The sequence below is a fragment of the Apiotrichum porosum genome (genome assembly GCF_003942205.1).
Source record: "Apiotrichum porosum strain DSM 27194 chromosome Unknown scaffold_7, whole genome shotgun sequence".
NCBI classification, from domain to species: Eukaryota; Fungi; Basidiomycota; class Tremellomycetes; order Trichosporonales; family Trichosporonaceae; genus Apiotrichum; species Apiotrichum porosum.
In genome coordinates this window covers 419,349-431,845 of record NW_021167114.1, presented here as the reverse complement: position 1 = coordinate 431,845, position 12,497 = coordinate 419,349, and the positions used below count along the sequence as shown (strand labels likewise).

The window sequence follows — 12,497 nt, the reverse complement described above, 5'->3', positions numbered from 1 at the left end:
GGTGCGACGGCAGCGGCTCGTGCGTCTTGCGCGTCTTGGCTGTGTATCTTGCTCTCCTATTCATTTTCTCAGACACAGCGCTCGCGTCCTGGGGTTTTGCTTCTCCCAGCACGGCCTCGCACACTTCTCCCTATAAGGAGACATATCTGCGCGTCGCTCGGCACCCTTCTCAGCCTCCCCCACTCACCCTTTTCCCTTCCTTTCATTTGATCGACCTCACAGCTTCCACCTGCTAGCGACCACAGCAACAACAATGGTCTCGCACAGCTCCATCCACACTATCCTCTACGCGGTCGGTATCGTCCTCGCCATCCTCACCTGGACTCTGTCCGCCGGCATTGTCGCAGACTACAACGATGCCTGTATGTGTCCCTTTCTGGCGCTCCCTCCGCGCCACCCTGCTGACACCCTCCAGTCTCGTACGTCTCCGGCACCTTCAACGCGGCCAACGCGACCCTTGCGTGGGGTCTGATCTCGATGCTGTACTACATCGCCGCGTGAGTACACATGCGCAAAGTCTGGAGAGAGCCGGAGAGCGGTTCTGGTGAGGAACGAATGGAAGGATGGCAACGGAGCGTGAGAGGATGGAGGAGCATGACCACTCCCTGTTGACCCTTCCACCATTCCTTCCCCTCCCTCTCTCCCTGTCCCCACGGAGCACCGCTGACAGCGACCGCAGCCTCGCCATCCTCTTCTTTGTCTCGTCCTACAACCCGGCCGTCTGCATCATTGCCGACACTTGCTGCATTGGCTTCCTCTGGATCTTCGGCATCGGCTCGGTCGGGTCCCTGTCGACCGTCATCAGCTGGTTCCGCGTCGCCAGCGATTACGGTCTCACCTTTGGCGGGTGAGTAGTGTCGCGATGGACGCGTTAGAAGTACAGACGACGCGTGTGGTGCCCGCCCGGTGCTGCTCCTCTGTATGACCGATTGCTGACGACTGCAGTGTTGGCCAGGCTGCTGTCGCCTTTGGCTGGCTCCTCGTCTTCCTTGTGAGTACCAGCCCGGCCGTACCCTACACCCAACCGCATCACTGACAACCTCCAGCAACTCGGCACCCTCCTCTACGAGGTCATCTTCACCCTCGTCCACTACGGTGGCTCGCTGGACGTCTGGCGCCAGTCGTTCCACGACATCACCACCACCGGCACCCGCGTGGTCCGTGGCGAGAAGGGTCCCCAGCCCGGCCTGAACATGGCCACCAATGACGTTCCCCTCCAGACTGCCCCCCAGGTTTGAAGGATATGGTCCTCTTCTGTTCCCGTTCCGTGAGCCGGCTCGCGTTTTATACCAACCAAATCTAAAGTAGCAGTAGTATTTGTTCCGCTTAATGGGGCTGTGCGTAGGGGCATCTCATACACGGGCGATGCGCCGAGTATATCATGTCGATGCACCAAGTATACCTGATCGCTGTGTGCACTGGAACTGAGCAGCTCACAAGGAACGTGTGTGGACAGTGTATACTTTCCAAGGTTGCAACGACGCTGCAGTCTGGCTCGAATGCCTCAAAGGCAATCCGTGGAGCGCCTTCACGCGTCAAGTGTGAGACATATACATATGCATGCTTACACACAGAGTGCAGTAATGTGCCTGAAGGCCTGGCACTGCGGCTCAGAGTCTGTCTGCAAAGAACATGCGCGCGTAGACGTGGATCGGCGGAGTGTCGGATGCGACGGGGACCGGTCCACTTGAGTTTGTTTTGGCACTGGGAGGCCGTTTGTGGTGACGGCTCGCCATGCCTGTCACGTCACTGCGATCCGGCCACACTTTGACGGCCAGCACTCGATAACACAAGTTCCTTTGTACTGAGCTTTGTGCCGACACAGAGGGCCCAGCTGTCAACTTTCCACAGCTGGGACAGCCTCGGATACGTCGCGGAAAGTACACAACGGCGAGCAGGCCGAGCAGGGAACGCTGTGATGCTGCTGGTTGCAGCATCTGCTCGCGCCCTGTGGTTCGCTGTGGAACTGGCCGAGACGTGCATGGTCATTTCTAGATGGAGAGCGCCGTGACCTGGGTATGGTGCCATGCCTCCATCGAAACACATAACGCGTCCAAAGTAACTGGGAATAACGGGGGAATAGATGCATAGTGTGTTTTGCCGCGCGGATCCGACCGACTTTTGCGAAACACACAACGTGTGCCAAGTGACGGGGTACAGGGGTACTACGCCAAAACCATTGGCATGTTGTGTTTTACGTGTCTTCACGGTTTCCACGTCGATGTTGGGGGATACTCGTGTCTCCCAGTTGACTCTGTGTGTTGCGTCTGCTACACAATCCAACCTCCATCTATCTTCTTCCCAGATCCACACCTCGCTCATTGTCGGAGCCCCACCGCGGCCGCGGCCGACGCCTATGGTATAGCCCACGGTATCCATCGGGCCGACTTTGCCCATTTAGCGTGTCCTGGGTCGAGTGTGTGCTGCGCTGCGTTTCTGGTAACGAGCAGCACGGTTCCCTGCATCAGCAGCCATTTTGAGGGGCGATATATCGATGACGAACGCCAAGCCTCAATGGTTCCCGACGTAGGCGAGCACATGCGACCATGCCGACCTACATCCTCTTCTCTCGCCAACCACCACCATGTCCACTTCTGTCGCCAGCGTCGGTTGAAGTCTGCGGCGAGCTGCTCGGTCATGTCGTTGCCAAGATGTGCCAAGCTTACGTTTGCTGGCACCTGCTCCCGCGCTTGTTTCGACTGCTGGGGAGCTCTGCAACTGTGACGTGGGCGACGCTAATGGCCGAGACATGGAAGTTCACGGCTCTGTACTTACTGGGTCATGTGCCTGCAGATCACCTGCTGCCAAGCGCGACCGGATGCTCTTGCTGCATCAATGCTATGCTGCACCATGCAGTAGTATCTGACCATGGGTGTCGCATGCTGCATGGCTCACAGCCTGGTTCTGCTTCTGCTGCTCTCAACGCCTCTCCATGCTGCCAAGTCCTGTTGGACCGTGCTCACCGTTCAGGACTTGCAACTCCAGGTTTCTTGGCATATCTACCTATGCCCGGTGGCGTGTGGCGTTGGTGGGCACCTCCAGGCCACAACTCTTGGAGCCGGCCTGTTCTTTCTTTAGGTCGTATGTTCAACGTCCAGCACAGTCTTGTTCACTTCGTTTCCACCTCCATCGGAATTGACCATCGCACATGACCATATCACATGTCACAGTATCGGCTGTCATGCAGTGCCCATGTTGATGTCCAGTGGCCAGTAGTGGCCCAGATCCAGCTCTAAATAGACGATACCGCCGGAGACGGTTGGTGATCAGCGAAGCGGTGCAGTCAAGGCACGGTCCTGGTGCGGGGCCTCTTGACGATATCTAAACCATTCGCAGACAAGCATCGAGAGCTCTCTGCTGGTTATGTACGCTTTGTCGCTGGATTGAAGTGCCGTTCCTCGGACCCTCTCCGACATTGTACGCCTCCTGGTTCCTGCATTTCCTGTGCCCATCACAACTCCTGGAGTGGTCGGCACCCTCGGCTTGACAGGGTGGCGGCGTCTTGGCATTTGCTGCCCATGCCTCGTATATAACACGAACGCCTCGCCACCTGTATGCTCCTCACTCGTCACGGCATCCTACCATGCTCAACTCAACACTTATCGCAACGTCTCTCGTCGCCGGAGCGCTCGCTGCCCCCAACCCAGTCGCTCCTCGCGCGGCTGGTGGTATTGCCCTTCCCTTCACGGGTCGTGCGCACGACTCGTTCAACGAATACCACTCCCTTGAGCGCCGTGATGCCATTGTTGCTGCCAAGTAGGTTGTTGAGGATAACACACATGGTTCAGCGGCGCTAACGGATATTGCAGTCTTACATATGGACGGGTTTGGAACTACCGTGTACCTATCCAGATCGGGTGAGTGAAAGAACCACGCTCATCAACGTGCTGATGGTAGAACACCCCCACAGGATGTCCTGGTTGGTATGACCGCAGCGAAATACAGCAACATGCAGATGTACGAAAGCGGAGGGGATGAACGGTACACGGTAGACAATGGGGCCGTGAGCTACTATTATCCGGGAAACTCTAGCACGTCGGCGTCTACTGGCAAGAACATCACGGGCACTGCCACTTGGAACATTTCAGGCGTTGTCAAGTCGGACACAGTGACCATTGGCGGGCTTACATTCCCCGACCTGCCTTTCTGTGAGTATCATCAGTGTACGACAGGGTTGCTGACAGTGAAGATGGCCAGAATACCAGCAATTGGGCTGGCACGTCCAGTTTTCTGAACCTGGTCGGCTATCTAGGTATTGGATTCGATGCCGACCCCACGGGCGACTTTGGTGACCCTCTCTGGAAGCGCGTCGTGGCCCAGGGAGGTGCTCCTGAAGCAGGTATCTACTTGGAGCGAACTGTATCCGAGGGTGGTCTCGTCGTTGGCGGCTGGCCTTTCCAAGAGAACGCGGGTGAACTGATGCTTGGGTATGTGGTGGTCAGTATGTGCCGTGGCTAACAGAACAGTGGCCTCAACGCTGCATACTACCAAGGTAGCATCAACTACATGGATCTCGACAACTCCACCACAGCAGAGGAAAGCGGGGGCAGTGCGTATCTCCAACTCGACGAGATCAAGGTCAACGGGCAAGCGCTCGCGTCAGTCAATGAAACCGCCACGTCATGGACTCCAAAGGCCACCGGGGAAGGTAATGTTACATACGACGTCAGTGTCCCTGGGCCCGTCATGCTGGCTCTATCTGGTATTGCAATCAATCTCGGAAACGAGACGTTCAACGCTTTGCACGCCAAGATTCCCGGTGCAACGCCAATGGGCCCTCTCATCAACTACCCCATCCCAGTGTACATGATGAATGTGCCCTGCAACACGACTGCTGAAGTGAGCCTCACTTTTGGCGGCGTCGACTACCCCCTGCGTCCAGAGGACTGGATTTGGCGCGACCGCGACACCCCCGGCGAAGGCTGCCAGAGCATGATTGTCAACTACCCCACCCAATCCGCCTACATCGGTACACCATTCCTCCAAAGCGTGTACACTGCGTTCCAGTTCGAGAAGCGCCAGATTGGCTTTGCCAAGGTCGCCGACGGCCTGCCGACTCGTAATGTTAGTGTGAATGGCACCGTCACCGTCGGTGTGGCAAGTGCCACTGGCACTGCCAGCGGCAGCAGCAGCGCCGCCGTGGCCCTCCACCCCTCTTCCGTTGTAGCCGCGCTTGCTGTCCTTGGCGTTGCCGCTGCGTCTCTTCTGTAGCCTTAGCAATGGTGGTACTCTTTGTATTCTGAATCAAGAATGAAAAGGCAGTTTTGTTATATTACTACGCGCTGGTGGTTACAAATCTACAAACTCAGCTTACAGTATACGCTATTGCCGGTGATGACTAACGGGCGGGTGACAGCCACCCCACGCCACCTGTGCTGTCCCCGCAGTGGTGGTAAACCTACAGCCTAAACTCGCCTCGAAGCGCCAGCTTCTCTCTCATCCAGCATATACCCTCAGCCACCCACTCACACCCTGCCTGCACACAAGGCACGTCGCAGCACGCTCACCGTCCAGGCCGAGGCGCACCTGCCCGCCCTCCTCCACAGTCGTGGTCAGCCCGGCAGGCCCCGTCCCCATGGTGCCCCCACCCTCCCCACCTCTGCTGCCCACGAGGTCGGCCCCGCGCAGCTCGCCGCCCTTGATTCCTTCGGCGGGCGCAACGTAGCCGCCCATGCTGAAGCGGCGTGATTTGGGGTGGTTGGCCACAGCCCGTGAGAGCGCGACGTTGAAGGGGACCCGGTCAGTCCTGGGCGGTGCGTCGGTGGGCTGGGCGTGGTCTGGGAATGCGGCGGCGCGGGCTTGCCGGTCCTTGTGCATGAGGAGCGGGGCACAGAGGTAGCACAGGTTCAGGTGACAGCCTGGTGCGATTGTCAGCTTGGAGCGTAGAGAAAGAAGGGAGCGACGTACATGGCAGTAACACGGCCGACGGTGCGCGAGAGAAGCACAGTAGACAGAGAGGGTACGGCTTCTCTTCGAGGGTATCGAGTGCGGATCCACCGAGAGGTGCGGCCTGGACGTCCGGAGACTGGTGGGTAGATACACAAGGTGAGGTTGACGCCGACACGCTCGACTCTGACGAGACCCCGGAGAGAGATGCGCGACGAGCGCGACGGACGCGCTCGAGTTCGAGGCCCAGGCTGTCGAGGTTGAGGCTCATCGTCGATGGTCGGGTACTGGACGTTAGGAGAGGAAGTGCAGTGTCAACATGTGAGGTCAGCAGTGCGCAGTGTGAGCTTGGCGAGGTTCATGGATTGTCACGGGACCAACGTCAGTCTTGTCTCGGGTCTGTGCTGTGCTTCTCGGCAATGCCCTCGCCCACAACGCCTCATGTGAGCTTCTATTGACGTCTCCATGTAGTTGCTCGATAGATACTACCCACTCCATCGTCATTGTCGATGCAAGCAGCGAGCAGCGCGACCTAGAAGTGCTGCAGGCCACCTCCGTTGTTTTGCGGGGCCCGGGCGCGCTCGGCTACATTCACGTCCCGCGTACCGGTTGTCGGCAACCAACACAGCCACTCATCGTCGCCGGAATCAACAGCACCCACCTTTTGCTGCTGTACTCTCCCACGATACTTCAAGAGGCACATTGCAAGTGAACAAGATTACCTCGACACGCGACCGTAGAGCTCGCAGCACGACACTCGAACTTGATTCCAAAGGTTGACCTGTCCTTAAGGGATCGACGGCGGTATCCGGCAACTCACCTGCTGGTGTCATACCGCTGCCCACTCTCCAAACACCCGTGTCCTCGCAGATGGTGTCGACATGAAGAAGAAGAGCACGGGCTGCGTCCTATATAGCCGGCCTTCCTGGTAAATCACAGGCTGGGTTCTCGACAAACACCGTCAGGACGGCATGCGGCGGCCCGGATCGCTTCAGTGGACGGACAAGTCATGAGCCTGCGTCGGCGCGATACACAATCGCAATGTTGTCGTTTTTGCGCCGTTATATTCGCAGTCGTGGCGATGCTGGGATGCGCAGAACTTGAGTTTGCTTTACGGCCTCCTACTCGGCTGACACGGTCTGATCTCTTACACGGATTGCTGACATGGTAGACTTGACCTGGGTACGCCAGGCTGGCCAATGACATTACGCTGGGTTGGCACTCACCGTCGGCCATCAACCACAGAGCCGAACGACATCGCCGCCACAAGCCTCTTGCGCACGCACGTCATGAGTTGATCTAATGATCTGATGTCCTACACAGTCGCTAGAGATCGGTCACCTCCGAGCGCACCGAGCGGATAAAAACCTCATGGTGGGTCATTGCGACATGAGTGGTCGATATGGTGGCCGTGCCTGAGCATTACGCCATTTCGACTGCCCATGGTCAGAGTTAATTCCCGAAGACTAGACACGCTTCTGCAAACAAAGGTATCGTCTTTGACACGTCGTGTGACGCGGTTTCTCGACAATATTGAGATATCGCCCATGCTTGGCGTCGACTGAACATGTTTGGCCGGAAATACAGTTTTCCACACCGCCCAGAACACACGCAACAGCAAGAGATCGGGCCGGCGTTGGCGCCGCTGCGCTATACTTCTCCGCGGTCTTGGCCGAGTTCCCCAGCTTCTGCTCAGATGCTGTGATATCATTATCACACTTGCTCGTCACCATTCATGGGGCAGTATGGCACCATGCCGCACTCTTCACGGGAGGGGAGTGCACGGCCGAAAACTCCTGTATATTTAATACACCTTTCGTTCTCGAAACAGAGTTCTTCATCACTGCCACGTACAGCTCCGCCTTCACCACCACCATGACCACTCCGGTCCTCCTCGACGCTCACGGCCACGCTAACCTGACCAACTCTGGTCAGGTCTCACTCACCGACTCTGAAAAGTCTATCCCTAAGGACGAAGAGGCCCAGGGCACCTATGTTGGCACTGCCACCGCAACCGAGCTCAGCTTCGGCAGCGACGATGAGACCCTGCGCACAAAGTAGGTTTAGGATTCATCGCTCACGTGCTAACTCCATTAATAGGTTTTACGAGCCTCCCGACAGCTACGAGTCCAAGCACCGCTGGGATCCCAAGGCCACGTGGACAGAGGAAGAGGAGAAGAAGCTCGATCGCAAGCTCGATTGGCGCATCATGTTCTTTGCATGTGTATGCTTTTTCAGTCTCTGCCTTGACCGCAGTAACGTGAGTTGTGTGCGCTGCGACTACTGCTTACTCCTTTAGATTGGCAGTGCACTTTCTGATGGCTTCTTGGCCGACATTGGGTGCACCACGGCAGACTACAACAACGGCCAGACAATCTTCCTCGTTGCCTTCCTTCTCTCGGAGCTTCCCTCGCAGCTCATCTCCAAGAAGATTGGCTCGGATCGTTGGATCCCGATCCAGATGATGGTTTGGTCGCTCGTGACCCTTGGAAACATGGGCATCAAGGACCGCGGCAGCTACTTTGCTCTGCGCGCCCTCCTCGGTATCTTTGAGGGCGGCTTCATTGCCGACACTGTCCTGTACCTCAGCTACTATTACAGTGAGTACCATGTGGACTTCACAACAGTTTTTCCATGCTAACAAATGTAGCCACCGTGCAGCTCACCACCCGTCTGGGCTACTTTTGGATTTCCTTGACCGTCGCCTCTATTGCTGGCTCTCTCCTCGCTGCGGGCATTCTCGAACTTCGTCACCATACCCATCTTGCCGGTTGGCGCTGGCTGTTCATGATTGAGGGCCTCCTTACCTTTTTGATCGGAGTCTTCGCATGGTTCTACTTGCCGCCTGGACCCACTCAGACCGCTGGTGGGCCGTTCAACGTCCGCGGCAAGGGCTGGTTCACCGAGCGCGAGGAGGTCATCATTGTCAACCGCGTCCTCCGCGACGACCCCACCAAGTCCGACATGCACAACCGTCAGGGTATCAGCTTGAGCCAGTTCAAGGACTCTATTATCGACTACGACCTCTGGCCGTGCTACGCCATTGGCATCGTCTTTTACCTGGCACAATCCACAGTCGGCGCGTACTTTACCCTCACGCTCAAATCGCTTGGTTACTCGACATTCCACACCAACCTGCTCGTCATTCCAAGCTCCATCGTGATGATTATCAACATCTTTTGGCTCACCGCTCTTTCGAAGAAGCTCAAGGAGCGTTTCCTCGTCAGCACCATCGGCGCATTCTGGGGTATCATTCTGTTTGCCGTTCTTGTGGCGATCCCGTCGTCGACCAACAAGTGGGGCAAGTGGGCGCTCCTGTCCCTCATCGTCTCTACTCCCTACTACCACCCCATTACTGTGTCGACAGTTAGCGGAAACTCGGGATCGGTCCGCATGCGCACCGTGTCTCTCGCAGTGTACAACATGATGGCCCAAGTCGGTGGCATCGCGGCCGCACACGTTTACAACCCAAGCGACGCGCCCTACTACCCTAAGGGTAACAAGGTCCTCCTTGGTGTTGTTATCCTCTCGCTTGCCGTCCTCCTGTTCTCCAAGGCCTACTACGTCCTCCGCAACCGCTACCGCGCCAAGATTTGGGATTCGTGGTCACCCGAGGAGAAGCACCACTACCTCCAGACCACCACGGACAAGGGCAACAAGCGCCTCGACTTCCGCTTTGTTCACTAGAGGGTACAACTCGGTCGTGGCTCTTGGATTCTTATAGTGTGAAACAGTTGTGCAAACATTCTCGATGCATACAGGTCTTTTTGTGATAAAGAAGCTCGGCGCAAGTTACGGGTGGTGCAGAACATGGCGAGCAGAATAAAATGGCCGGGCCGTATTAAGTCTTGTTCAACTGGGCAGCCAGAGCGGCAGCACGTTCCTCCCAGGGACCTACCGATGCGAGCACTGAGGCAGGGCAGGCGGTCTGGAGCTCAAACTGTTCATCCCCAACCCGCATGCGATACTCGTCCTTGGACAGAAACTCGATAGCGTGTGGGTTTCCCTTGGGGGCGCCCGGTATCATCTCCTCGGTAGCCAGTTGGAACGCTTCGTACAGGTCGCCGTCACACACGTCCTCGCAGACGTTCAGGAGGCGTCGCTCGATAGCCTCAAATCCGACAATCGCCAGGGGTACAGTTGGCAGGAACCGGATGATGGTAGGGAGGGAGGACAACATTCCCCATGCCGTTAGCGGTGTTGGCGTGTCACCAGTGGGATGAGGGATCGCATGCCGTGTCTCGGTGAAGATCATTACAATCTGGCGAAGATTGCCGTCTGGCCCCCAGCCATGCCGAATGATGCTTGAGTCGAGAATGAACGGGTAGGCCGGGTTGTACTGTACACTCAAGACGGCAATCTCTGTACCTCGCTGAAAGTCGGCCACCGTTGCCATTGGGGACGTCCCCCAGCCATATTCCGAAGGCGTCAGGAGAACAAAGTCGACGCTGCTGCGGCGAGATGCTTCAGAACAGTTGTATATTGTCGTAGGGATACGTGAGACGCTCGCCTCGGATAAGGTTGAGAGGAGGAGGACGGTGGGGTCCGGATCGTCGCGTTGGAACTCGTACACGTATTGAACGGGCCGGTGATAGTCCACCACTTTGCAGTAACGTCTCAGGCGCGTGCACCATTCACGACGCTGTGCGGGCGATGCGGACAGGTAAAGCTTGCCAGGAAGAGGCCCATTGAACCCACTCAATCGCACAGGTGCTCGGCACTGGTCACTTATTGAAAGGTGCTTGACTTCACTGTCCTGGAGAGGGAGGACCACGATGTGACGAAATATGAGTGAGTCGGCTTTGATGAGGAACGCGCGTGACGTGGGCCGGAAAGCGAGGAGCGAGCCGGCTGGGGCATATTCCAAGATGAGGTCTATGATATGAGGAAACGACTCATGGTCGATGTGTACCATGATGACGGAGAGACATGTTGTGGAAGGAGACGAGACGAGTAAAAGGGTGGCGATAAATACTGTACACGCCGCATTGCTCTCAATCTGGCAGCTGGCCAGGGGAGCCCCCCAGGTCGTATATACAATGTCGTCATCCCGCTGTTGGTTGCCGATTGATGTGGTGAAACCCTTTCATAGGCCCCGGTACAGATATACTACCCTTCCACAAGCAATCAGACATTCATGCCGACCGCTGTGGCCCTTTGGTACACGCAGGCAAGAGGCAAGCCGTTTGTAGCCAATCGGCACCTGGCTGCTGGCTGTCTTAGGCGGACTGGCACCAGGCCCAAGGTCATGTGCGTCCTTACTCCTGAATTCCTGGCAGTTGGGACGGCTGTGATGCCAGTGGCCAGTGGTGTGGGCTCGACTTCTCTGGACGTGTCCAGGTGGTTGACGGATGTGGTCTTCTCCAATCAGCAGGAATGCAATCACAATAGTACGGCCTTCGCTTCACAGCGTTTCCACAGCCACGGCCAAGGGAGCATGGAGCTGACTTGAAGTTCAGCGCGGCCTTGAAAATGCAGACTTGGACCTCTTGCAGCCGGCTAACCCCTCTCATGCACACATTGTTCGGATTCAATGGACCAGGCAGAATATGCAGTCTTTCGTTGTCAAACCCTGCTCACAGTCGAATGCGAGCTCGGCTTCGATGTTTTAGGCAAGTTCGAGACCAGAAGACGGCGCAAAGCTCCGCAGTCGTCCACATCGTCGGATCCCAGTGTCTACGACTCGCTCCATGTGACACAGGGTTTCCGCACAAGGTCAGGTCTAGCTTTGCATGCGTTCTATCTCGCCGTGGAGCGCAGAATCGCGAAGAGAGGCCGTCGCCCGCCATTATCAGCAAAGAACAGACATCGCCTTCTTGATCGTATAACGGTTAGTATGCTCGCTTGTCATGCAGCTCGCGGGAGATCGGAGTTCGATTCTCCGTCAGGAAGCTTCGTTTTTGGCTTCCACAGGTCTTCCGGGGTCGCATGGATGTGTGGATGATGTTTGGAGGCGAAAGGATGACATCGACGAGTGAATGGTGTGAGTGGTGGAAGTGATTCGGGGACTGAAGTTGGTTACCGAACTAAGATTGCCTAAATTCGAGCATTTGCCGTGGCCCGAGATTTGGGTCCGTCCCATGTTTCATGACGGAGCGTCGGCCACACTCTTGCACTCTTGCAAGCGTCTTGGTCCCACTGTTGCTTACAACCCACGCTACCTTCTCGACTCAGCCGGCGACCTGTGAAGACGCTGCTAATGAGACGGGGGCCAGCAGCGCAGCTGAGGGGAGAACCATTGGGGCTTCGGTCCCTCGAGCCGAATGACGGCACGTTCCTGGATCCACCAACAGCGGTACAGCGGAGCCCAGCTCAATGATCCTGCTTCTGCTGGCCAGCTTCGTGACGCTCAGCCCTTCTGACAACTGAATGCGCTTTGTTTGGCCGTTGACACCTCTTGTCGCGCCGGTTACCGGGCCATCCTGTATCCTTTGGCGGCTCGGCCTCCACCACGTCGTCATAAACCGGTTTATGTTTGCTCCGAAAGGCGTCAACATCGCCAACACCGCCGCCCGGCCGCCAACTCACGGTTATGGCCGGCAACTGCACCGCGCTAGTAGCCCACTTTCACATCGCTCCACTCCCAACTAAGTGTCAGTGGCCGCTGCCGT

The 12,497-nt window shown here is 56.9% G+C and overlaps 5 protein-coding genes and 1 non-coding gene across 6 annotated transcripts; 4 read left to right on the top strand and 2 right to left on the bottom strand.

The window, feature by feature from the left end:
* Window positions 1-253: 253 nt before the first annotated feature.
* Window positions 254-1,238, top strand: EHS24_008462 (uncharacterized protein; the record flags this gene model as incomplete). The annotated part of the gene is made up of 5 exons (XM_028623773.1): window positions 254-362; window positions 416-497; window positions 680-847; window positions 946-991; window positions 1,047-1,238. The coding sequence occupies 5 exons, from the start codon at window positions 254-256 to the stop codon at window positions 1,236-1,238; spliced, it is 597 nt and encodes a 198-aa protein (XP_028475747.1).
* A 2,345-nt stretch (window positions 1,239-3,583) lies between these two features.
* On the top strand, window positions 3,584-5,211 carry EHS24_008461 (uncharacterized protein; the record flags this gene model as incomplete). Its single annotated transcript, XM_028623772.1, has 5 exons — window positions 3,584-3,756; window positions 3,810-3,857; window positions 3,898-4,148; window positions 4,190-4,427; window positions 4,467-5,211. The coding sequence occupies 5 exons, from the start codon at window positions 3,584-3,586 to the stop codon at window positions 5,209-5,211; spliced, it is 1,455 nt and encodes a 484-aa protein (XP_028475746.1).
* Window positions 5,212-5,289: 78 nt separating this feature from the next.
* EHS24_008460 (uncharacterized protein) lies at window positions 5,290-6,157 on the bottom strand (the record flags this gene model as incomplete). Its single annotated transcript, XM_028623771.1, has 3 exons — window positions 5,290-5,297; window positions 5,508-5,858; window positions 5,908-6,157. 3 exons carry the CDS (start codon window positions 6,155-6,157, stop codon window positions 5,290-5,292), a joined length of 609 nt encoding a protein of 202 aa, XP_028475745.1.
* A 1,604-nt stretch (window positions 6,158-7,761) lies between these two features.
* Window positions 7,762-9,573, top strand: EHS24_008459 (uncharacterized protein; the record flags this gene model as incomplete). The annotated part of the gene is made up of 4 exons (XM_028623770.1): window positions 7,762-7,943; window positions 7,987-8,146; window positions 8,186-8,486; window positions 8,537-9,573. 4 exons carry the CDS (start codon window positions 7,762-7,764, stop codon window positions 9,571-9,573), a joined length of 1,680 nt encoding a protein of 559 aa, XP_028475744.1.
* A 154-nt stretch (window positions 9,574-9,727) lies between these two features.
* On the bottom strand, window positions 9,728-10,801 carry EHS24_008458 (uncharacterized protein; the record flags this gene model as incomplete). Its single annotated transcript, XM_028623769.1, has 1 exon — window positions 9,728-10,801. The coding sequence occupies one exon, from the start codon at window positions 10,799-10,801 to the stop codon at window positions 9,728-9,730; it is 1,074 nt and encodes a 357-aa protein (XP_028475743.1).
* An 898-nt stretch (window positions 10,802-11,699) lies between these two features.
* On the top strand, window positions 11,700-11,778 carry EHS24_008457. Its single transcript has one exon. It is a non-coding gene; the product is annotated as a tRNA-Asp (tRNA).
* Window positions 11,779-12,497: the final 719 nt, after the last annotated feature.